We start from the raw sequence: 22,266 nt of genomic DNA on the forward strand, positions 1-22,266 counted from the left end.
CAGCGTGCTCTGGGGCGCACCAGCAGGGCAATGAGGTGTGGTTCACCTCAGTAACGGGTTGCCTTTCTTTGATGGGTTTATCCAGGGTTATCTGGCACTTGTTCCTCTGCCCTGGCACATGTGGCAGATGCTTTTCCCCTAGGCAGCATTCCCAGCACAGCCACGCTGTGGGGTGGGACCTCGAGCTTCCCCGTCTGTCTGTCCTTGAGGGAAGCCCAGGAGGGAAGAGCATGGTGGCCATCAAGGAAGCCACCTCCTTCTCGGTGGCACCTGCCACAGCAGTTGTGGTCGAGGCAAGCTTTGGGGCAATAAAAAGAAAAGTGGGTGGCCCAAGCTCACAAGATCATGGAGGGAGGTGGCAGCAGGCTCTGGGTTTTGTGTTTGCCTTCTGGAGGGTGGCTGGTGTTTGCTGAGGTGTCTGTGTTTTACTTGTGGCCCTCGCAAGCAGAGCTGGAAATATTTATGGGCTGGGGTTGGTTTGGTGTCTGGAATAGGGTGCCAGGCCTTGGCGCTGGTGGGGAGGGCTGGGAGCATGGCATTGGGGTGTGTGGGACAGGGTTTCAGTGCAAGCAGAGGGAAAGAGGAGCTGTGAGACGTGGCTGGTAGGCTAGCACCCTCCACTGAGGCAGAGCTGGGGCAGCCTTTCCTCCCCTCCCCACTGCCGGCTGACTGCTGGTCCCAGGCTGGTGCCGGGGGCTTGAAGCCTGGCAGGGGCACAGCTGGTGTGGAGACACCTCGCGGATCTGGGATGGTGGCATCCGTGGCCGCTGTGCCTCCTGCTGAAGTCATTTCCTTGCAGGGTGCAGGGAAGGCGTTTGAGTCACTCGAGGCGGTGGGGCTGGAGGGGGCTGATGGTGCTGCTGCGCGGCAAGGTGTGAGCTGCAGAAACCAAACCCCGAACCGCCTTCTCCCCGGCGCACGCGGGCATGTTGGGGAGGATGAGAGAGATGAGCAAGCAGCTGCAGGCACGCGTGGGCTGGAGCTCTTTACCTGCTCCTCTGCGTGCTTGGTGCTCACGGCGGAGCACCCCGGGGGCAGCCCGCACCCCTGTGCCTTCGTTGGGTGCCCCGTTTGCTCTGGGGGCTCTCCCTGGCGTGGATTTTTGGGGATGCAGTTTGTAAGGATAGCTCACAACCTTCACAGCCCCGCGGGCACTTTGCAGTGAGAGGTGAATGTGGGGCAGAGTCAAAGCGCCGTGGTGCGGGGTTAGGCCCTTGGAAGGAGGCTGCCGAGACAGCACATGCTGCTGGTCACCGCCTACCATGAAAACCTGCTCTTTCCCACTGTTTTTGTCAAGTCCTCCGACAGGAATAGCCTTTGCTGTGCGTGTGATGGATGCAAAGACCGCAGCTGTGATGCATTTTTTATGCCAGCGATAAAAACATGTCGTGCCGCCAAGGCTGTGAGCACGTGGATGGATTACGACAGGGCAGGCTAAGGTTTGAACCTCCGGACAGCCGGTATGTAAAGGGCAGGTGATGCTTAGAAAGGCACAGCCCTGCTCAGAAAGGCACAGCCCTGCTCGTTTTCGGGAGCTTGCTCAGCCGCCCTTCACATCCCAGGGAGATGGGTCTCTCTGTGCCCTTGTCCTTGGTTGCAGTGGCCAAATGGGGTCTGTCTGTATCAGGAAACGAGGGGGCTGTGATCGTGCCTGGATGCACACCGCCGTGCTGCGTGGTGTGGCCTGTCCTGGGGTGAAAGCCCCCTTGACACGGTTTCAGTGGGATTCTCTTCTTTAGACGTGTTTGGTGCACATGTAGAGCGCACAAGCCAGCACAAGATGGTTTCAGAGCAAGCATCCAAGGCTGCCACTGTGACTGCTTCCAGCAGCAGTGGTTTCAAGAGGTTCCCCAGGCTCCTTGTGCAAGGTTTGGGACAGGTCTCCCCAGCACCAGGCCACATCTCCCAGCTTGCTGTCCCGCTTGCTGGGAGCGGGCCCCTTCCCCTGCGAGCCGACGCAGCGCTGCCGGCCTCTGCTGCGGCTGCTGAGCAGCTCACGTTTCTGTCTAGCTCTAAACTACAGCAAATTGCAATGAAAGGCGAGTCGATCCGCAGTGACTGCCCTAAGTGGAGTTTAATTGGGATGAATTACACGCCAGGTTTGCAGTAATCGCCATCCCACACTGCTCAGAAGCACCGTCTGCTTTGGAAACGTGACTCAGAACTGTTGTTACTTGATTCCCCCGAGCATTTAAGAAACTCTTTTTCCAGGAAGCAAAGATTCTTGGGTTTGGGGTTTTTTGTTGTTGCTGCTGCTGCTGTGTTCTCTTTGTTTGATGGTAATGAGCGTCCTTTCCCAGAATTTCCTCTGGGGAGGAGGCTGAGGCACTCTCTCCTCAGCATCCCTCCAGCTCCTTCGGCTCGCCCCGCGTTTAAGATCCTGGCGTGCTCTACCCCGCTGCAGCTTTCCTTGGCCACGGTCGCCAGGGCAAATTAGCTGCTGCTCTCCTCCTCCTTGAGCGCTGGGGAAGTCGTAGCTGTGCCCAGCCTGGTTCTCACCTCCCTGCCCAAGTGTCACCTTTGGGGGACTCCAGGGGACAGCTGCTGAGCTGCAACACCAGCCCTGCAGCCTCGGGAATATCCAAAGGACAGTTCTGTCCCTGTGTCACTGCTGGTGCTGCCTGCTCTGCGGCAGCCTTGGACTCAAAGAGAAGCTGGAATTGTTAAAATAAAGCCCGTGGGACTCACGCAGATGAGGGCAGGTCCAGGGGTCCTGGTACCGCTTGGAGCAGGATGGGGGATCACCTCTCAAGAGATGGGAGAGCTGCCGGGGCAGGGGAAGATGCCAGAAACTGCAGCCATAATTTAGGGGGAAAGGGAAAAAGGGAAGAAGAGGAGTCATAGATTGTTTAAACCAGGAACCAACTCAGGTTTCAATATCAGACTTGAATTTGGATAGGAGTGGGGATGAAGCCTTGCTGTTTGTAAGACGCAGAGCTGCAAGCAGGGTGTCGCTGAGCTGGGCAGAAGGCTGAGCCCCCAGAGGTTTCACCCCAGCAGAAAGGCTCTCGTTGAAAAAGAAAACAAAATTACCCTCTTAAAGGCAAAAAAACCTTGCAGTTCACAGGCGTAGGTTGAGCAGAGGAAGAAGGTGTGAGGTGTGAAGCTGACGGGTGAAGGAACCTGCAGGAACCAGAGCTCTGCCCTCTGCTCCTCGCGACTGGGGGGCGCCTGGGTGAAATATCGAAGCACGGGGACAAATAGGGACAGGGCTGGCTGGGGAGGTGCACAGTCCATGCCCTTCCTTCTACTCTGGTGTGGCATTTAGGATCCGCAGAGCCTCATCTTGGGGATTTCAACTCTTCACTGAACTCTTTTCCCCTTTTGTCTCGTAGTGGACATTCGTGAAATCAAAGAGATTCGGCCGGGAAAGAATTCGCGCGATTTTGACCGGTACCAGGAGGATCCGTGTTTCCGACCAGACCAGTCCCACTGCTTCGTTGTCCTCTACGGCACAGAGTTCAGGCTGAAGACCCTCAGCCTGCAAGGTAAAGCGCTCACAGCCCCCGGGCAGGGCGGGCAGCCCCTTCGCAGACTTCCCCGGCATCCCGTGGGGCTCATTCAGAGCCCTGTAGGCAAGCACAGACGCAGGCAGAAGTGCTGACCCCTCAATGTCCATGGCACATCTGCCTTGTGCTGCAGCCCGCAGGGACAGAGCCAGCCCCCTGGCCTCGGGGAGGCTGCAGGGGGAGCCGGGGGGGCTGAGGAGGAGCTGGGACACCTTCCCCAGGAGCTGCTGGCCCCTGGCACCCAGCCCAGCCTGGGCATTGCTCTTTGGGGACAGAGGTGACACCCAGCTCTGGCCACAAACATCCCGGGGGGAGCAGGAGCTGGGCAGGGGTGGGAGCTGTTGGGAGGGGGTGAAGGAAGGCATTTAGGACATCGGGGGTAGCCCCAAGAGCGGCTGGTGACCAGCCTGTGTCCCTTCCTCCCATTTCTCCTCTTCCTTCTTTCCACAGCCACATCCGAGGAGGAGGTCAACATGTGGATCAAGGGGCTGAACTGGCTGGTGGCAGATACCCTAAGAGCTGCCACCCCACTGCAGATTGAGAGGTGGGGAGCTTGTCCCTGTGCCGTGCTTGTGTTGTTTTCCCTTCTCCATCCCTTGCGGTGCTGCTCCCACCCTGGAGCTCCATGCTGGGGTCAGACCCGTACAGCAGCGCGTGGCCAGAGGTGTCCGCAGCAGCCGGGCTGGGCGATGGGGTCTCCTTCCCCCAGGGGTCCCGGTGACCTGGTGCTGCTGTATGAGGGGCTCCATCCCATTGACCTGCCCTCCTACGGCATCTGCAGCCCTGCAGGGCCTGACCTCGTGCCTCTCCTTTCAGGTGGCTCAGGAAGCAGTTCTACTCGCTGGATCGCAACCGGGAGGACAGGTAAAAATGGAGAGAAAACTCTAATTTGCACACACGTTTGTACAAGCAAGCCTCACCCTACCCAGTGCCAGAGCCGTAAAGCTGTAAGCACTTAGCTCTGGCTTAAAAATCCACAGCAAAGGCTGGGGTCTCTGTTGGGTCCTGTAGGGTTTTAGTTTTCACTTCCAAGAAAGCTTAATCCCAGCTCCAATCCGAGCTCCAAAACCCTGGCTCATTTTCACCAAATTAAAAAAAAAATAAAATCAAAAGATTGTCTCATTTCCCTGACCTGCTTCTCAGTGATTTGGACCCAGGCAGACCTTGTAGCTGTGGAACAGCCTCACCCCCAGCTGGCAGCACCGAAGGAGCCGAGCTCCTTTATCCTCCTCCAGACCTGTGGCTCACCCAGCTGCGCCCTTCATCTGCCCAGGCTGTCTGCCCTGGAAGCAGAGCCCCTTGCTGGGAACCAAAAACCCTTCCAGGTGTCAGCGGGACTGAGGGCCAGGAGTGCTTTGCCTTGCTGCAGTCCCGGCACAGGGGATGCTCTCAGCTGTTAGCCCCATGGGTACCAGGGCAGCCTCACCTCTCCTGCTCCCCCTCTCACCAGGAACGTGGCACCAGCGACTCCCCCAGTCCCTCCTGGTTTTGTCTTTGCAAGGATTTGTGCCGTGGCGAGAGCAGCTCGGTGCGCCGGGGTTTGGTGGAGGAGGGGTAGATCCTCTCCGAGGCAGAACGGGAAGGAAAGAGGCGCCTTTAATGCCCTGCAGCTGCTCCGCACGTGCCACACACCTTTCAAATCCCGGCTCAGGCTTTACGCACGTCATACTGGTGTTTGTGGGGACTGGGCATTGGGGGAAGGAGGCAGGAGTGTGGCTGGCTGGCTCCTTCCAGCAGAGCCCTCATCCCGCTGCTGCAGCCGGGTCCTTGGCGTGCATCACTGACCCCCTTTGTTTGAGAGCTGTCTGAATTCAGCAATGGGGAACGCGTGTGGGGGTGGCTGCGTGGGGGGTTGGAGCGTGAATGCAAGAGAAATGGAAAAAATTGGTCCTTTTTTCTCATCCGGTAACAGTAAAGCTGCTGAAATGGCACTGGGGCAGGACAAAAGAGGCTGAAGGTACAGCTTCGGCTGCCCAAGGCACGCTCAGCAGCCCAAAGGCAGTCTCTTACAGCTCCCCTGTTGTTCTTCTTAATATCATCTTTGCCTCAGCATTTAGAATTAAGCCAGGAAAAGGCCGTGGATTCTTTATCTGTCAATCAAGGGACGGGGATTAAATGCAAAGCATTTAATTGAAAGAGCTGCTGCTCCAGCCCGGGCTGCCAGCGTCGCACAACAGAAATGCCACAGCGTAGAGGGGGAAAACAGAAAGGTTTCAGGCCTCCCCGTCCTACAAGCATCCGTGTGTTCCCTGCAAAGCAGAGACAGCAACTACAGGTCACGGACAGACCCTCGGATTTTATCTTCCCCTGACTTCGGTGTCACTTTTACTTCTGAGCCAGGCAGCAGGGTCTGAAAAGGGAATGAGGTGTTCTTTAAACACAAAGCACCCACAGCACAGGCAGGTTTGGGGCAGCTGAAGCCCTCGTTCCCCACTCCCACCCCCTGCTGGGGTCGGTGGCCGCGTGCCCCTGGCCGGAGCCCACCCAGCCGCGGGCCTCACGCAGATGCTGCCTGTTTGCACTGGCGGCCGTGCCTCTGGGTGTTTGTTTTTCCAGGGGAGGTTAGGTGGGAAGAGGAGGATAACAGGATGCTGGGTCTTTTTTTCCTACTCCAGGGGAGGCCGTTTCACCTCTGGCTAGGAAAGCTGCCCGAGGCTGGGAGCAGAGTACAAGCACCAGGAGCGGGGAATGTTTTCATGCCCTTGGAGAGGGCTGGGTCCGTCCTCCGGCTTCTTCATCCGAAGCCCTTAAAAAAACTTCCGCAGAAGAAGAAGAAAGTTTTTGTGCTTGTGTTGTGTTTTGTTTTGTTTTAACTTTCTAGTCTCAAAATAGTACCAAGTTATTTTTCCAAGCTCTCCAGCACTTTAACCTTATTACTAACACAGTAAATAAAATCATCCCATGCCCTGCCCTCCTACCAGAAGCAGAGGGGAAATGCTGCTCGGAGCTTTTACACGGTTTGTTCTTTCCTCTCCTTGTTTTTTCACCATGATGAGCAGAGCCTTGGTGCAACACCTCCTGGGGAGAACAACCCACTGGTGCTGGGGCAGGGCTCCGGCTGCTGCGTCCCATCCCTTCCTTCCTGCCAAAGCTCCTTTGTGGGCTCAGCATCACAGGGAAGGGACGGCCCGTGGCACACAACCAGCACACATCACCTTGTCCCTGGTGTATTTATTTGGGCCCAAGTCCGTGAGTGCTCCCAGTGCCGGGCCTGCCCTGTGCCTTGCAGGATGGGGCAGCATCCTCCAGGGTCCCGGCTCCTGCTTGGTTTTGAGGCTCAGGCACAAAAGCAGCACTGGTGATCGCTGGGCAGACCTGGAGGAATTGTTGTCAATGCAGGCGCTACCTCCACCTCCTCCTGTGTGGCAGGGGTCAGGTTTTGGTCTCCAAACCTCCACGCCGGGGTGCAGATGCTCTAAAGATGCTTCTGCCTGGTCGCTCCCAGGCGCCATGTGCCTGCTGCAACCTCGGTTCCCAGGGGCCATGAGGGGCAAGGATGCTGGGTCTTGCAGGAGCTGTCTGCAGTTCCCAGCAGGATGTAGGCAGCCCTGCCCCAGCTCTGTGCACAGCACACACGCAGAAATGTGAAACATTCTTCCCTTTCACCTTTGGGTCCCAACCCTGGTGTGCTCCCAGGGCTGTGCATCCGTCCTTGCCTCTCACAGCTGATGCCTTGGTTCCCAGAGCTTCTGAACGTGTTTTCCCTCTTTGCCCTGCCAGGATCTCCGCCAAGGACCTGAAGAACATGCTGTCCCAGGTCAACTACCGCGTCCCCAACATGAGGTTCCTGCGGGAGCGGCTGACGGTGAGCACGCGGCCCCTTTGGGCTGGGTCCCTGGGCGGCACCGCTGCCTGCCTGCGGGTCAGGTCACCGAGGAGAGGTCCCACCAAAGAGGAGCGTGCACCTTGTCTCTTGCAGTTTCTAGATATTGCGGATATTCCCTGCCACCAAAAAAAGGAAACAATCTTTTTGTAACTGTTCAAGTAAGCCGTAATGCTTCCTGTGTGGGTGAGCCTGGGGAAGCACCTAACGGGGACTTAGGATGCGCCCACATCCTGGGTGCCGTCAGGGTCCCGTTGGGGACATACGGAGGGAGGAAACAAAGTCTGGCCACATTCTGGCCTTTCCCTCCTCTGCAAAATTCTGGGGGCAGGTGAAAGGAGTGCAGTCCCTGTGCTTGTGGCCCTGTAAAACCTCTCTGTTTGTGGTTTTTTTTTTTGGCTGTAGGACGTGGAGCAGAGGAACGGGGATATCACGTACGGGCAGTTTGCACAGCTCTACCGCAGCCTGATGTTCAGTGCCCAGAAAATGGTAAGAGCTCAATTCTCCAGGGTGGGGCAGGGGAAGCAGAGATGATATTTATTACCGGGCATCCCCTCTTAATTGCCTTCTTAGCCCTGCCTCCCTCCACTAATAGCTCCTGATTCCTACCTCTGGGCTGGGAAGGCAGCGAGCACGTAAATTATTGCTTTTGCCTGGGAGCCCTCCTAATGCCTGTGCTTCTTCTTTTGCAGATGGACGTCCCGTTCCTAGAAAGGTGGATAACTTTCTCGTGCTTGTGGGGGAAGGGGCTGCTGCTTTTTGCTCCATTGCGTGCAGTCAGTGCTGCCAGCTCCATGTCTGTTTTCTTGTCTTGGTCCCAGGCATGGCCCCTGGCTGTGCACTACAGCTTGGCACAGCCCTGCCCTGCCTCCCTGAGCCCCCGGCCTCTGAATACCCAGAGGTCTGGCCTGGCTGCAGTCACCCTTGGCAGCCCCAATCCTCTTTAGCTCTTTTCACTCTTCCATACAAGAAGAAACCCAGGTTTTGTACAACTCAGTCCCTCTGATGACTTTTGCTGCCCTTAACTGGAGTTTCACGGCCCTTGAGCAATGTTTCGCATCGTCAGCCCCTTGCCGTGAGCCCTGGGCTGCCCAGGAGCACGGGACGAGGAGGTGGAAGCTCAGCTGCCGTGTGTTTGCCATCGCGCCTTGCTGCATCGTGCTCGGGGTGCACAACGTGGGTCGCCTGCTGTGCCGTGCGCCTTGCGGGTGGCCCCTGGCGCGATGCTGCGGGCAGGCATCACAGGAGTGACTGACATTTCTCTCCTTGTGTTCCCAGGGGTGGAGAAAGGTCCGAGCACTTCAGGGTGTCACTGCTGGAGTTCCAGAAGTTCCTCCTGGAGTACCAGAGGGTGAGCTCAGGACGGGCAAGGGGAGGGGAGGGGAGAGCAGTAGGGAGCCGCTTCTCCGCGGGGTTGGAGCTTCTTCCTTGGGGCTGGTGCAGAAGGCAGGCAGAGCTCCCCGGTCCATCCTGAGCAGCAGCTGATCAAGCTGCTTGCTGCCTTTGCTTCTAAAAGCCATCTTTTGGAGGCATTCGGTGAGCTCAGCGTGTGCTCAGACACACGTGTGGGTGCCCGCAGCCTGTTTGCAGAGCGTGCAGACCCTTCTTGCAGCCTCTCGCGATGCCGTGCCTCGGGTGGGAGCACAGAGCCTGTGCTGTGCACCATGCTCCCACCTCCCACAGCTGCAGAGAGGACAAAATGAAGCGGCAGACGCAGCCGTTTGGGTGACTTAATGCAAGACAGCCAGGGAGAGAGAGGAACCAAAGGAAGCCGCGCTGGCTTCTGCTGCGGGGGGAGCTGGGAGGGCAGATGTGTGCAGAGGAGCTCTCAGGAAGAAAACTGCACAATGCCGAGACGATGCAGACCACTTAAAAAGGGGCCAGATTGCTGCAGCTGTGCACTACCTGGTATTTGTGCTGCTGGTTGAATTCCCAGGCAGAGATGGTTAAAGCTTCTAGTTGGGCGAGCTGCTGTGGTTTTGAATAAGGCTTCCTGACCCGCTTCCTCCTTGCTGTCTCTTCTGGGCTTTGCAGGAGCTCTGGGCTGCAGATACCCTCCAGGTACAGGAATTCATGTTTAACTTCCTGCGGGACCCTTTGAGAGAGATCGACGAGCCGTATTTCTCCCTGGATGAGGTACGGCACCTCGGATGGGTAACGGGAGGGCGGGAGGTGCCCAGGGGAGGGGGCTGCGTCTTTGTGGCGTGACGGTGCTCGAGGGGAGGGTGCTGTAAGCAGGGGGATCCCCCGGGGCAGGTGTTTGCTGAGCTGCTCAAGGGAAGGTTGGCACAGGGAACGGCTTCTGGGGGCTCTGCTGGTGCTGGATGTGTGCAGCTGGGAGCCCTCCTCAGGCACTTCATTTGGGGAGTGAGAGGTTACCCAGGGGTACACGACCCTTTGCTCCGTGTAAGATCTTCTCAGAGCAAGAAACTTTTTGTTACCAGCTTTGCTGGCAACAAAAGAGTAAGAACAGCTGGAGGTCACCGTGTCACAGGCTCTCTGGGCCAAGTCCCATCCAGAAATCCTTTTATCCGCGTGGCCGTAGTGAGCTGTTGCTGCCGTGTGAGCTGCAAAATAAAATGCAGAGCTCTTTATTTGTCTCCAGCTGGGGCAGTTTAAGGATTTGTGTGCAGATATCTAGCAGGGTGCAGAAGATCGGTGCTAATGCCTGGAGCTGTGTTGCTCAGGCACACAGGGTCACGTAGCTGTGTGCGGGGCAGGGTTCGGTCCTGGTGGAGCCGGTCGGCACCTGGCGTGGCAGGATGCGGGCTGTGCTGAGCTTAGGAAATAGCCCCTCGCCAAGGGTGAGCCGTGTGTGTGAAACTGAACCACAGCGCCCAAAGCCTCCGCATCAGTAACACGCTTCTGTTTCTTCCTGAGCAGTTTCTCACCTTCCTGTTTTCCAAAGAGAACAGCATCTGGAACTCGCAGCTGGACATGGTGTGTCCGGAGAACATGAACAACCCCCTCTCCCATTACTGGATCTCCTCCTCGCACAACACGTAAGGACCCTGGAGCGGCTCCCTGAGCACCCCCCCAGCCCAGCATCCCGTGCTGGGGGGCTCTGGTCCCAGCGAGGTGACGAGCAGCCCTTTAGGCATGGGATCAGCACTTCAGACACCCTCCGCTTGGTGTCCCAGTCCTCCCTTCATGGTTTAGCCATCCGTGCTGTGCTCTGACACTGGCGGCACAGCACATCTGCACAGCCTGGGCTTTGAGGTCCCAGGCAGTTTCCTCCCGCAGGCACCATCGCCTTGCACAGCCTGTAGGAGGAGAGGTGCTACAAAAAGGGCAGGCTGAAGTTGGCCGTTTGCTTCTCCACTGCTGAAAGCATTCCCTGCCAAGGGGCACACGCGCTGGCTGTGCTCCCCATGCACCCAGTGCAGTGGCAGCACATCAGCCCAAATATAAAGGACTGAGAGCCTGGGGAGCAAACGGTGGCTGAGCTCCAGCCTGCAGGGGCTGGACCAGCTCTCAGCACGGTGGGAATGGCGCTGGGTGCAGGGGCGTTGTGCCACTGGCCCCGATATCCCTCCTAGGGCTTGTAGGAGCTGTGAACGCAGCCCTTGCAGTGGGGATGGAGCCACACAGGGCTGCAGTGTCCCAGGAGCCATCCCTGCCCTGCCTGTGGCTGATGTGCTCGTCTTCCCTCACGTGGCAGGTACCTGACCGGGGACCAATTCTCGAGCGAGTCCTCGCTGGAGGCGTACGCCCGCTGCTTGCGCATGGGATGCCGCTGCATCGAGCGTGAGTACCGCTGCCACCACCACGGGGCTGGGCTTGCACCTCCCTCCTTTATTTCCACCCAACGCGAGCTCCCAGCAGCGCCCAGCCTCGTGGCCGTGTCCTGCCCAGATGGCAGCCCCTGGGCTCATTTCCCCCCGTGGGTCTCTTTCAGTGGATTGCTGGGACGGGCCCGACGGCATGCCGGTCATCTACCACGGGCACACCTTAACCACCAAGATCAAGTTCTCTGACGTGTTGGTCACTATCAAGGAGCACGCCTTTGTCACCTCCGAGTGAGTACCGCAGGGACCTGGGCTTCCACGGGCAGAGCTGTCAGGAAGGCGAGGAGTGGGCAGGCACCACCTGCAGCCAGGAGAAGCCCTCCCCTGTACCAGGGAGCTGGCACAGGACATCCAGGACTCAGAGGGAAGAGAACGTGCTGTCGTGGCTCCAGCCAAGGGCAGATTTCACCCTGAAAAGAGTCTCGTGGGAGGGAAGGCTGTGGGGAAACCTCAGCAGCTTTCTGGTCCCCTGCCCACAGCCCGTGGTGGGGACACCTTGCTGGAGGCCGTTTGCACTGAAGGCTGGAGGCAGCACAGCTGCAGACACAGCGCGGGGAGGTGTGGGTGCAAACTGCTCTCGGAGGGCACAGGAGCCAGGTTTTCAGCGGAGCCTCCTGCAGGCACGGCTCCAGTAACAGCAGCTCTTTTTCTCCTGCCAGCTTCCCCGTCATTCTGTCCATCGAGGACCACTGCAGCATCGCTCAGCAGAGGAACATGGCTCAGAATTTCAAGAAGGTCTTCGGGGACATGCTCCTGACCAAACCAGTAGATATTTCTGCTGACGGGCTTCCCTCTCCAAATCAGCTCAAGAGGAAGATTCTCATCAAGGTGAGCTCCCTTCCCCAGCAGGGCTGATACATGGAGAGAGTCGGGGTGGGTTTGGCTTTGGGACCGTGGGGAGCTGCCTGCTTTTGGAAGGGCTTGGCTGTGGCGTGAACCCTGAGCCGTGGTTGTATTTATGTCAGTGTCCCTGGTTAATTCTACTTTGAGAAAAAGGGTTGAGTCTGGATACAGATGGGAATTCCCCCAACGTTTTAGGGCAGTTGGGCTTCAGGTTCCTTCCGTAGCCCCGTTCTGTGGGTGGTGACCTCTGCCTGCTTCACCTGGGAAACCCGTGCTGCTTTTGGGTGCCCGCTCGCCTCGAGGTGCCTTACTCACTCTCTTGTCCCACAGCACAAGAAGCTGGCCGAGGGCAGTGCTTACGAGGAGCTGCCCACCTCCGTGATGTACTCCGAGAACGACATCAGCAACTCCATCAAGAACGGGATCCTCTACCTGGAAGACCCCATCAACCACGTACGTGTCCGCCACCGCTGCCCCGGGCTCCATAAATGACACCACGGGGTGCTCGAGGGAGATCCCTTCCGCGGGGGGAGTTTTGATGCTGGCTCTCTCCTGTGCTCTCCCCTCGATGTCTCCCTCCGGCCCTTGCTGGCGGCAGGAGGCTGAGCTCAGGGAGCTCAGGGCTGGAGCACGGCAGCCGCTTCGCTGCTCTTGCACGACCCTTGCAATGCTCTGGCTGCTCCTGCAGCAAGCCCAACGCTTCCCGCACCTAAAGGAGCATTCTGCTTCGTAAAGCGCTGAGCATTCGTTTCAGCAGGTGTGTTTACTTACCCGCAGTCTGCTTCTTCAGCTGCTTTGCTGAATGATGAGGATCTTTGCTGCTTTGATGAGGATCTTTCAGGCAAAAAAATGTATATAAAAGAGCCTTTTTTTTTTTGGAGAAGAGCGGTGCAATGGTAAAGCCGCACAGCCGTCTGTTACCCTCCTCTCTGATAGCCCCCCTGCTGAATCCAAGCCCAGTGTTTCCTTTTTGCAGTGATTTGCTCTTCATTTGGTCATCTTTTAATGCACGCTGGGGTGGCTGCAGCGTGATCTGCAGTCACCTCGTGTGTCAGACCCGTCGCGTGCGGGTTTTTTCGCTGCTGATAAACCCATGCTTCAGACTGGGGGCATGCCTTGGGAGCTCCTGTTTCTCTCCACTGAAACTGGTGCTGTTGGTGACTCTCCTTCCCAAACCCAATCACCCAACACTGCTTGTGCTAATCGGGAAGAGAAGATCCCACCGACAGGTGCTGGGCCAACTTGGTGCTTCCTCAGGGGGCCTCTTGCCCAGAGTTTGTCTCCTTGCAGGAGTGGAACCCGCATTACTTTGTCCTGACCAGCAGCAAGATCTATTACTCGGGGGAGACAACCAGCGACCAAGGAAACGAGGATGAGGAAGAGCAGAAGGAGGTGAGGGCTCCCTTGCGCGACGGTAAGTTGTTCCCCTGGGGAAAGGACCTCGCTGCCCAAGGGGCTGAGCACCTCCACTGCCAGCTTCAGAGGGAGAGGCTCTGGTGGGAAAGGTGGGAGCCGGTTCAGAAAGCCACCGACCCTGGTTAAAGCCCCCCATGTGGAGCAGCCCCCGGTGACCCCACTCTGTGCCTTTTTCCCTCCAGGTGAGCAACAGCACGGAGCTGCACTCCACGGAGAAGTGGTTTCACGGCAAGCTGGGAGCGGGGCGCGACGGGCGGCACATAGCCGAGAGGCTGCTGACAGAGTACTGCATCGAGACGGGGGCCCCCGACGGCTCCTTCCTCGTCAGGGAGAGCGAGACCTTCGTCGGGGACTACACCCTCTCCTTCTGGTAAGGGCTCGTGAGCTGCTCTGCGTGGTGCTGCTGGGGTGGTCTTCACCTCGGCACGGTCCCAGTGGGCTGCCAGCATTGGGCAGGGGGTCCCCAGTTGGGCACAGCGTCCTCCTTGGCTGCACCGGGCTGGAGATGGGGTGGTTGGTGTCATCTCTCCGTGGACAACCCCGGTTTTACCCCATCCCTCCTCTTTATCCCATCCCTCTCCAGGCGCAACGGGAAGGTGCAGCACTGCCGGATCCACTCGCGGCAGGACGCCGGCAGCCCCAAGTTCTTCCTGACCGACAACCTGGTGTTCGACAGCCTCTACGACCTCATCACCCACTACCAGGAGGTGCCGCTGAGGTGCAACGAGTTCGAGATGAGGCTGACGGAGCCGGTGCCTCAGACCAATGCCCACGAGAGCAAAGAGTGAGCGCGTGGGCGAGGAGGGCGAGTTGCGTCCGTGGCAGCTGGGACCCCATGGGAAGCCCTCCCGGGTCTCCCTGCAGTCCCTGCTGGGGCTCTGTGGTCCCCTCCCCACTCCCCAGTGTCACAGCAGCTCCGTCGTTCCCAAAGCTGGCTGTCCCTATGCAAAGAGAGGACTCCCTGGGGACCCAGGCAGCCTTTCAGGGGGCGGGGGGGAAGCGGCGCTGCGTGCTGTGAGCCGTGCCGGGTGCGTGGGGACCAACACCCAGCGCCTCCTCTCCTCCCCAAAGGTGGTACCACGCCAACCTCACCCGTGCCCAAGCCGAGCACATGCTGATGAGGGTGCCGCGGGACGGAGCCTTCCTGGTGCGCAAGAGGAGTGAGCCCAGCTCCTACGCCATCTCCTTTCGGTGCGTCCTGGGAGGAGCGAGGTGGGACGGGGTGCGGGGAGGGGGCTGAAGCCATGGGGGGGTTGTCCCTGTGCTTTCCTTCTCCCGGGCCGTGCCCGCGGGCTGTTTAACCCTGCTCCAGAAGGGTGGGTTACAGCGCAGCTGGCACGCTGCTGATTGAGCATTTCTGGCCTCATGTGAGCCCCTCCAGAGCTCTTGTCTCGCCTGGATGGCCTGTGTAAGCCTTTAGGGCCACGCTCCTCCTTTGCCACGCTGGTCCTCATGAACCCTGTGGGGCCATGCCATTTTCTGCCTCTCTCCCTGCCCTGTATCCCTGTTTTTTGCAGGGAAAGTGTCACCTGGCTGCGTGTCCCCATTGCCCTGCGTGGCATGGGGCACAGCTGGCTCTGGTGCCGGGGTCTGTGGCACACTGCGGCTGTGCAGATACATCCCCGAGGTGACACAAAGGGAGATGGCTGCGCACAGCAGCCAGCCTGGGGACACCTTTTTTGGGCTGGGAGAGAGCCTCGTGTTGTGCTGCGTGCCCAGCGGCTCCTCTCTCTCCACGTGCCAGGGCGGAAGGGAAGATCAAGCACTGCCGCGTGCAGCAGGAGGGCCAGACCGTGCTGCTGGGCAACTCCGAGTTCGAGAGCCTGGTCGACCTGATCAGCTACTACGAAAAGCACCCACTGTACCGCAAGATGAAGCTGAGGTACCCCATCAACGAGGAGACCCTGGAGAAGATAGGGACAGCGGTGAGTGCGGCTCTGTGGAAGGGCGAAGCCTAAGGGTGATGGAGAGGTGTGTTGTGAGCTCACACCTTGAAGCAGCATCGTGTGAGCTGTCTCTGCTTCACGTGGGGCTGTTTGCCCCTCCTGTTTTGTTGTCACCTGTTGGGAACGTGTTGGCTCGAGTGAGGCTTCTTGCTGCCCCTCTGACCCGTGACAGCCAGGAGTGTGGCTGCACACCAGTTTGCTGGGCGCAGCGTCACTTCTGTGGGGTCGCACCCTCCCCTGAGCATCTTCCGCATCTCCCCCGAGGTAGGGGGCCCATTCTCCTGAGCCACAGCTCTCATCACCGGCCCTTTGCTTTCACAGGAGCCAGACTACGGAGCCCTCTACGAGGGACGCCACCCCGGCTTCTACGTGGAGGCCAACCCCATGCCGACCTTCAAGGTAATTCCCACTGCTTGTCACGGCCAGTGCCGCTCCCTGCAGCCCCTCTCCATCCTCTGCATCCCTCCTGCCCCATCTCCTGGTCTCTGCTGGGGAAGGCAAGGACGAGGAGGACCTTCCATAGGGCTAGATAAGACCATAAGACCCACCTCTCTCTGCCACCATCTGTTTCCCTTTTAAAGCTGCCGAGTGTCATTCCCAACCAAGTGTTGTTCTTACCAAGAGCTAAGGGAAGATGAGGACTGGCTTTCCTGCAGAGCTTACCAGCTCCCCAGCCTCTTGTAGGGTTTAGCATCTCCGGGGCCTGAGCACTTCCCAAGTGTCTCTGTTTTCCAAGAGCTTTGTTATTTTGCACATTTATTTCTAGACCATGCAGGTGGGCATGCTCTAGGCTGGGTCTGCAGGTTCCCTGGCTGTGCTGACTCTGCTCAGAACTCCCCCTACCAAAGCCACCAGTGGCTCCTGCAGAGAGGAAGGTGCCTGTGCGGGGCCACACCAGGCTCCTGACCTCTGTGGTTTGGTGTGAACGGGGGTCTTGATTTGGTCTGCATCAGTGGGGTCTGGTGGCAGTCATGCCTCATTCAGCCCTCTCCACACCCTCATCATGGTGGGATTCGGTGGCCTCCGTGTCCCTGTGACGGTGCCAGCTGCCCAGCCTCACCGGACCCCTGCTCTTTGCAGTGCGCAGTCAAAGCCCTGTTTGACTACAAGGCACAGCGGGAGGACGAGCTGACCTTCACCAAAAACGCCATCATCCAAAACGTGGAGAAGCAGGAAGGAGGCTGGTGAGTTGGTCCCGATCCTCCTTTTTCCCTGAGGGACAGGGTCAAATCATGGTGTCACCATCCATGCAACGGTGTGTCCCCTTTGGGGTGGGGATTGCCCCCAAACCCGCCGTGTTCTCCCACAGCCTGCAAGCAGATGGTGAAGGACCCTCGAGTCACCTGGGATCCCAACCCAGGGTGACCTGGGGACCCCACGGTGGGTGCTGACGCTTCCCCTCTCTTCCAGGTGGAGGGGAGATTACGGCGGCAAGAAGCAGCTGTGGTTCCCCTCCAACTACGTGGAGGAGATCAGCAGTCCCAGCAGCCTGGAGCCGGAGCGGGAGGTGAGCTGGGGAGGGCAGTGGGGAGGAGCGCGCGTGCGCGGCACCCGGCCTGACCGTGCCTGCGCTTCGCTCCCACCAGCAGCTGGACGAGAACAGCCCCCTGGGAGACCTGCTGGGAGGCGTGCTGGACGTGCCGTCCTGCCAGATCGGTGAGTGCCCTGAGGGACGGAGGAGATGCCGTGCTGGTTGTGGGGTTTGTGGGCTGGAGGGCCTCTGGTGTCTGCCTCCAGGAGCCCCCGTGCCCGTCGCAACTGAGCGCACGGCTGCAGTGCGTGCTTGTGGTGTGCTTGGCTGCTGGGTTTGGGCATCTCCCTGGAGCCCAGCTGCAGCCTAGGAGCATTTGGTGGCTGCGAGCAGCCCTTGGGGCCACGCTGAGCTGCTGCAGCACACCCTGAGCCTGCTCCATCATCCCTCTCCGCTCCCCTGAGCCTCCCCTTCCTCCCTCCTTCCCAAGGACTCGGCCCAGCTTCTGCTTGTGACCATTCTTCTGCCCCTTTCCCCGCACAGCCATCCGCCCCGAGGGGAAGAACAACCGCCTGTTCGTCTTCTCCATTAGCATGGCCTCGGTGTCGCGCCTGTCCCTTGACGTGGCAGCCGACACGCACGAGGATTTGCTGGACTGGGTGAAGAAGATCCGCGAGGCGGCCCAGACGGCCGACGCACGGGTGAGCCTGGAGAGCCCCCAGCAGGGGAGGCGTCGCGTCGTGTGGTAGCAAAGTTGGGGAATTCCCACTGGCACAAAGAGAGGCCGAGGGAGCAGGTTTGGGGTGCTGGGGAGGGCGGCGAGGTGGCTGCCAGCAACTCCTGGCAGAGCAGTTGCAAAGAAAACAGAGCCGGGGACATCTCTGCTCCTGGGAAGGTTCCCTCAGGGGTTGTGGGGTGGGCACCAAGAGGTGGGGCACCTCCATCCATGGAGGGCATCAAGCTGCTGGTGCCAGTCCCTCTCCAAATGGACCTGCCAAGGGCCCTTCCCTTCCCGTGGTGCTTCTACGGTGTCCCCTCACCCCACGCAGACCCGCTGGTTGTGCCCACACCACGGGCAGGAGCGGCCCCCCCAAGCCAGCACTGCCGCTGGTGAGCTGGGATGTCCAGCAGTGCCGCTCCCAACTGGCCCTAACGCCTCTCTGTCCCCTTCTTGGCAGCTCTCCGAAGGGAAGATGATGGAAAGGAGGAAGAAGATTGCCCTGGAGCTTTCGGAGCTGGTTGTCTATTGCCGACCCGTGCCCTTCGATGAAGAGAGTGAGCATCTGCTGGTCTCATGGCTCCGCAGGCAGACCCCGTGGCGTCACAGACCCCGCTGTGTGCCCCCAGGGTGCTGCCCTGGCCTTTGGCTAGCTTGCAGCTGAGGATTGGTGTCCAAAGCAAGCTGGAATGAGTTTAAATCAGAGCTCTGAACACATCCTCCAGCAGAGGGTGGAGGTTCCCTTCCCCATCCCTCTGCTGCTGAGATCTGGCCCCGTCCTGAGCAGCCCCTGGGGAGCGTCGCGCTGCGGCTGTGGTGGCAGAGCCGTCCCCGTGCCTTCAGCCCCCTGCCCTTGGCACCCAGCAAACGCGCTGAGAGCAGAGGAGGAGCTGTGTGGCCGGACCGTGTCTGAGCCAGGGGAGGAGGAGAGGAGTGTTAGGAAGGGGCATGTGGTGGTTGGAGTGTCTGGAACAGAGATGTGCTTGTGCCTGGGAGCCAGAGCTCTCTGTAGCGGCGCTTTTCCCATCGCGAGCTCCTCGCCTGGCCTCAGTCACGTTCCTGGCTCACTCTGTGCTCTGCCTCCCCCCAGAGATCGGCACAGAGAGGGCCTGTTACCGAGATATGTCGTCCTTCCCCGAGACCAAGGCGGAGAAGTACGTCAACAAGATCAAGGGCAAGAAGTTCCTGCAGTACAACCGCCTGCAGCTCTCCCGTATCTACCCCAAGGGCCAGCGCCTCGACTCCTCCAACTACGACCCCCTGCCCATGTGGATCTGCGGCAGCCAGCTGGTCGCCCTCAACTTCCAGACCCCTGGTGAGGGCAGCAGGCAGGGGAGGGTGGGTGGGCTCGTCAGGGCCCCCACGAGCACCCAGTAAGAGCACCCAGTGCCCTTACCTCATCCTGGCAACGGGACGGGCTCTGCAGGTCCCACTCTGGGTGCCACCCTTACTGGGAGCCAGGTCAGCTGATGAACGCACTAGAAAACTCTTATTTTTATTATTTTTATTATTTTTATTTTTATTAATTTTTATTTTTATTTATTTATTTATTTATTTATTTATTTATTTTCCTGCTGGGTTTTCATTGCTTTTGTGAGTTGAGGCATCTTGTAGGTTGGTTTGGCAAGTGCTGGAGGCAGCACAGGAAAGCAGAAAGGAGAGAGAAGGGGAAAAGGGGACGGGCAATGGGGCACGGGGTAGCTGGGCAGACCACGTATGAGAAGGTCACTGCGTTGTCCAAGTGTGCGCAGGGCTTTTGGGGTTTCGGGGAAGATGAGCTGGGTTCCCTTTCAAAGGGCATCCTGCAAGGCACAAAGACCCCAGGAAAAGGGGAAGGGGCCTAGGACTCCCCACTCACCTCCTCCCTGTGCTCCCCAGACAAGCCCATGCAGATGAACCAGGCCTTGTTCATGTCCAGCGGGCAGTGCGGGTACGTCCTGCAGCCCACCAACATGCGGGACGACATCTTCGACCCCTTCGACAAGAGCACGCTGCGGGGCGTCGAGCCACTCTCCATCTCCATCGAGGTCAGTGCCCACCTGCACCCAGCCCCGGCCACGTGCTAAGGGTGGGAGAGGGCTGCCGGGAGCCTGGGGGGATGCTTGGGGGGTGCTGCTCGGGATAGGGGCACCCAGGACATCTCCTGGGAGCCCTGCGGGATGCTCCATCCACCCCAGCAGCCTCCATGGCCAGGGGCTCGGAGCCAGCAGGTGGCAACCACGCACCGTGGGTGCCCTGGCCCTGCCACCAGCCCCGGCTTGCAGGGAGGTGGCACAAGAGCCGGGCCCTGTGCCCGGGCTGCCAAGGGGCAGAGAGGGACAGTGCCAGGCTCGATGAGGCCGTGTCCCCTTGCTCTCAGTTCCTCTCGGGAACCTGCTCATGGTTGGGGTGGGGTTTTCGGCCCCGTTCCTGGTGGAGACGGTTGGGGGCAGCAGGGCTTGGGCTGCAGATGTTGAGCTTGCAGGGCTGGGGCTGAACTACTCGGGTTTTGTCTCACGGAGCCGCACTGCAGGGGCACGGGGCAGCTCTCCAGGCACGCAGCAAAGCTCCTGGAGGGGTGCGGAGGCCGTGGCAGAGCCAAACCAGACGGTTCCCATGTCGGGACCAACAGCGGTCCTGCTACCCTGCACAGACAGCCCCCATGGCCTCGGAGCCGAGCTGACTGTTCATGTATCTGGGCCGGCAGCCTCCTTTGCAAGTCCCTTTGTCTCAAGCAGCCCTCGGGACGAGGCAGTGGGGATCCTGCCTTTAGTGCTCACGGGTTTCTGACAGCACGAGCAAACTCCTGCTCCTCCGAGGGCATTGCTGTTCCGGAGTGATCCCACCTAAGAGAGCCACTGCCCTGCACGGGAGGACACCCCACTGTGTCCCATCGGCCCCTAACTCCCTAAAAAGTCCTGGCCCCGTTTCTGCACACCTCCTGTTTTCCAACGTGCTGCTCCCCAAGCTCTTCCTGCACCTCGGGATGGAGCTGCACCCTCCGGGTGTCAGGAGTCCCTGTGCTGCAGCCTGCTGCTGTCTCCTTTAAGAGATGGGCTCAGCCTTTTGTCCTCTGGCAAAACTGCCCCGTGTCCCCTCCGAGGGCGGCTTCCACAGGCAGAGAAGCTGCCCGAAGCCCAGCACGGCTCCAGGCACATGATCCAGCGCTGGCAGCGCGTCCTTCCCCTGCGACAGCAGCGTGCCGGCGTGACATATGGCCCTGGCACGGGGGAGCGGGGATCTCCTGCTCCTGCAAGGCAGCAGGTCGGCCTTTCTGCTGAGCACAGCCTGTGCTCGAGGCCAGCAGCTCCACGTCCTCCTCAAGCCAAGGCAGTGAGGCCAAGAAGCTCTGACAAAGCCGCAGGTGTCCGACACTGAGCCCCAGCCATGGCCACGAGCCCCATCTTGGAGGAGGCGCAGGCTGGAGGAGCTGGGCAGGCTGCGGGCAGCACCCGTGGCAGCCTGGCTGCCTGGCTGATGGTTTACACATCAAACTGGGGATTGGGAACACGTCACAGCCTCCAGGTCTGGGAGCTGTTTCTCTCCACCCGGAGATGAAACATCTCACCTCTAACCACCTGGTGCAGCCAGGGTGGTTTAGCCGGAAAGAAAATGTCTCGGTATGCAAAGAAGTTGTTTTTTTTTTTTTTTTTTCCTTTGTTCCCATCGGTAACAAAGTCCCTCCTGTTCTCTTCCCCAGGTCCTGGGGGCCCGGCACCTTCCCAAAAACGGGAGGGGAATCGTTTGTCCTTTTGTGGAGGTGGAGGTATCCGGCGCAGAGTACGACAACGCGAAGCAGAAAACTGAGATCGTGGGTGAGTATGGCAGGAGAGGTGACACGGACGGGTTGGGTTCCCCCAGAACTTGTCCTCTCTCCTGGCTGCATCGTTAGGAGGTTTTGCAGCAGCAGGGAGGGCTGGGGGGGGGGGTGATGGTCAGACACCCCTGCTGGTGCTGTTTTTTTGACTGTGGTGTTTTTTGCCCAGCGGACAACGGCCTGAACCCCCTGTGGAGCCCGAAGCAGTTCCACTTCCAGGTCAGCAACCCCGAGTTCGCCTTCCTCCGCTTCGTGGTGTACGAGGAGGACATGTTCAGCGATGAGAACTTCCTGGCCCAGGCGACATTCCTGGTCAAAGGCTTGAAAACAGGTAATGTGGTCGGGGAAGCTGTGTGTGTTGTGTTGGTCCTCACCAGTTTGCTGCCCACATCCCGAGAAGGGAGGTGTTGGCTTTGCTGCAAATAACGCTGGGGCTGTCTCTGCTGTAGGTTTCCGAGCTGTCCCTCTGAAGAACAACTACAGCGAGAACCTGGAGCTGGCTTCCCTGCTTGTCAAGATCGATATCTTCCCCAGCAAGGTAACTGGGTCACACACACAAGGGTCCCTCAGCAGGGTTGTTTGGGGCAGATTCTGGCCCAGGCTTCATTTGTCTTCTCTAAATCCCATCACTGGTGCCGGAGGAGGCAGCTGTGGCTGTCCCAGTTCCCATTCACTCTCTGGGGACGTTGCAGCTCAGCACCATGGGGGTGATAGGGTGGCAGAGCTCTTGGAGACAGATGATTCTGTCGTTTCTTCACTTAAAATTATGCACTGGGAAGGTGGCAGTGTCCCCATCCCTGGAGGCATTTAAGAGAGGTGTGGACGTGGCACTAAGGGACATGGTTTTGGTAGGTCAGGGTGAGGGGTGGATGTGGTGACCTTGAAGGTTTTTTTCCAACCCGCACCACTCCTCCACCACTATTAAGGCCAGCACAGACACACCCTGCACACCCCAT

At 59.1% G+C, this 22,266-nt stretch overlaps 1 protein-coding gene across 4 annotated transcripts in view; it reads left to right on the forward strand.

Moving 5' to 3' along the window:
* Positions 1–22,266, forward strand: part of PLCG1 (phospholipase C gamma 1) — a 37,801-nt gene that overhangs the window by 14,166 nt on the left and 1,369 nt on the right. For 2 of the 4 annotated variants that reach the window (XM_068700302.1, XM_068700303.1), the window contains exons 2-30: positions 3,336–3,488; positions 3,960–4,053; positions 4,326–4,373; positions 7,230–7,314; positions 7,738–7,821; positions 8,025–8,047; positions 8,611–8,683; positions 9,367–9,468; positions 10,216–10,334; positions 10,994–11,079; positions 11,231–11,351; positions 11,780–11,948; positions 12,294–12,416; positions 13,254–13,355; positions 13,562–13,749; positions 13,963–14,163; positions 14,451–14,570; positions 15,124–15,304; positions 15,647–15,724; positions 16,406–16,509; positions 16,736–16,832; positions 16,915–16,981; positions 17,340–17,497; positions 17,975–18,071; positions 18,605–18,829; positions 19,393–19,541; positions 21,194–21,308; positions 21,480–21,641; positions 21,760–21,848. In XM_068700302.1, the coding sequence (XP_068556403.1) occupies positions 3,336–3,488; positions 3,960–4,053; positions 4,326–4,373; positions 7,230–7,314; positions 7,738–7,821; positions 8,025–8,047; positions 8,611–8,683; positions 9,367–9,468; positions 10,216–10,334; positions 10,994–11,079; positions 11,231–11,351; positions 11,780–11,948; positions 12,294–12,416; positions 13,254–13,355; positions 13,562–13,749; positions 13,963–14,163; positions 14,451–14,570; positions 15,124–15,304; positions 15,647–15,724; positions 16,406–16,509; positions 16,736–16,832; positions 16,915–16,981; positions 17,340–17,497; positions 17,975–18,071; positions 18,605–18,829; positions 19,393–19,541; positions 21,194–21,308; positions 21,480–21,641; positions 21,760–21,848 (3,413 nt within the window). Of the gene's footprint in view, positions 1–3,335; positions 3,489–3,959; positions 4,054–4,325; positions 4,374–7,229; positions 7,315–7,737; positions 7,822–8,024; positions 8,048–8,610; positions 8,684–9,366; positions 9,469–10,215; positions 10,335–10,993; positions 11,080–11,230; positions 11,352–11,779; positions 11,949–12,293; positions 12,417–13,253; positions 13,356–13,561; positions 13,750–13,962; positions 14,164–14,450; positions 14,571–15,123; positions 15,305–15,646; positions 15,725–16,405; positions 16,510–16,735; positions 16,833–16,911; positions 16,982–17,339; positions 17,498–17,974; positions 18,072–18,604; positions 18,830–19,392; positions 19,542–21,193; positions 21,309–21,479; positions 21,642–21,759; positions 21,849–22,266 lie in introns of all 4 variants that reach the window. The other 2 variants (XM_068700300.1, XM_068700301.1) reach the window with 1 other exon arrangement.

This window comes from Anas acuta, chromosome 16, assembly GCF_963932015.1.
Source record: "Anas acuta chromosome 16, bAnaAcu1.1, whole genome shotgun sequence".
Classification (NCBI taxonomy): domain Eukaryota; kingdom Metazoa; phylum Chordata; class Aves; order Anseriformes; family Anatidae; genus Anas; species Anas acuta.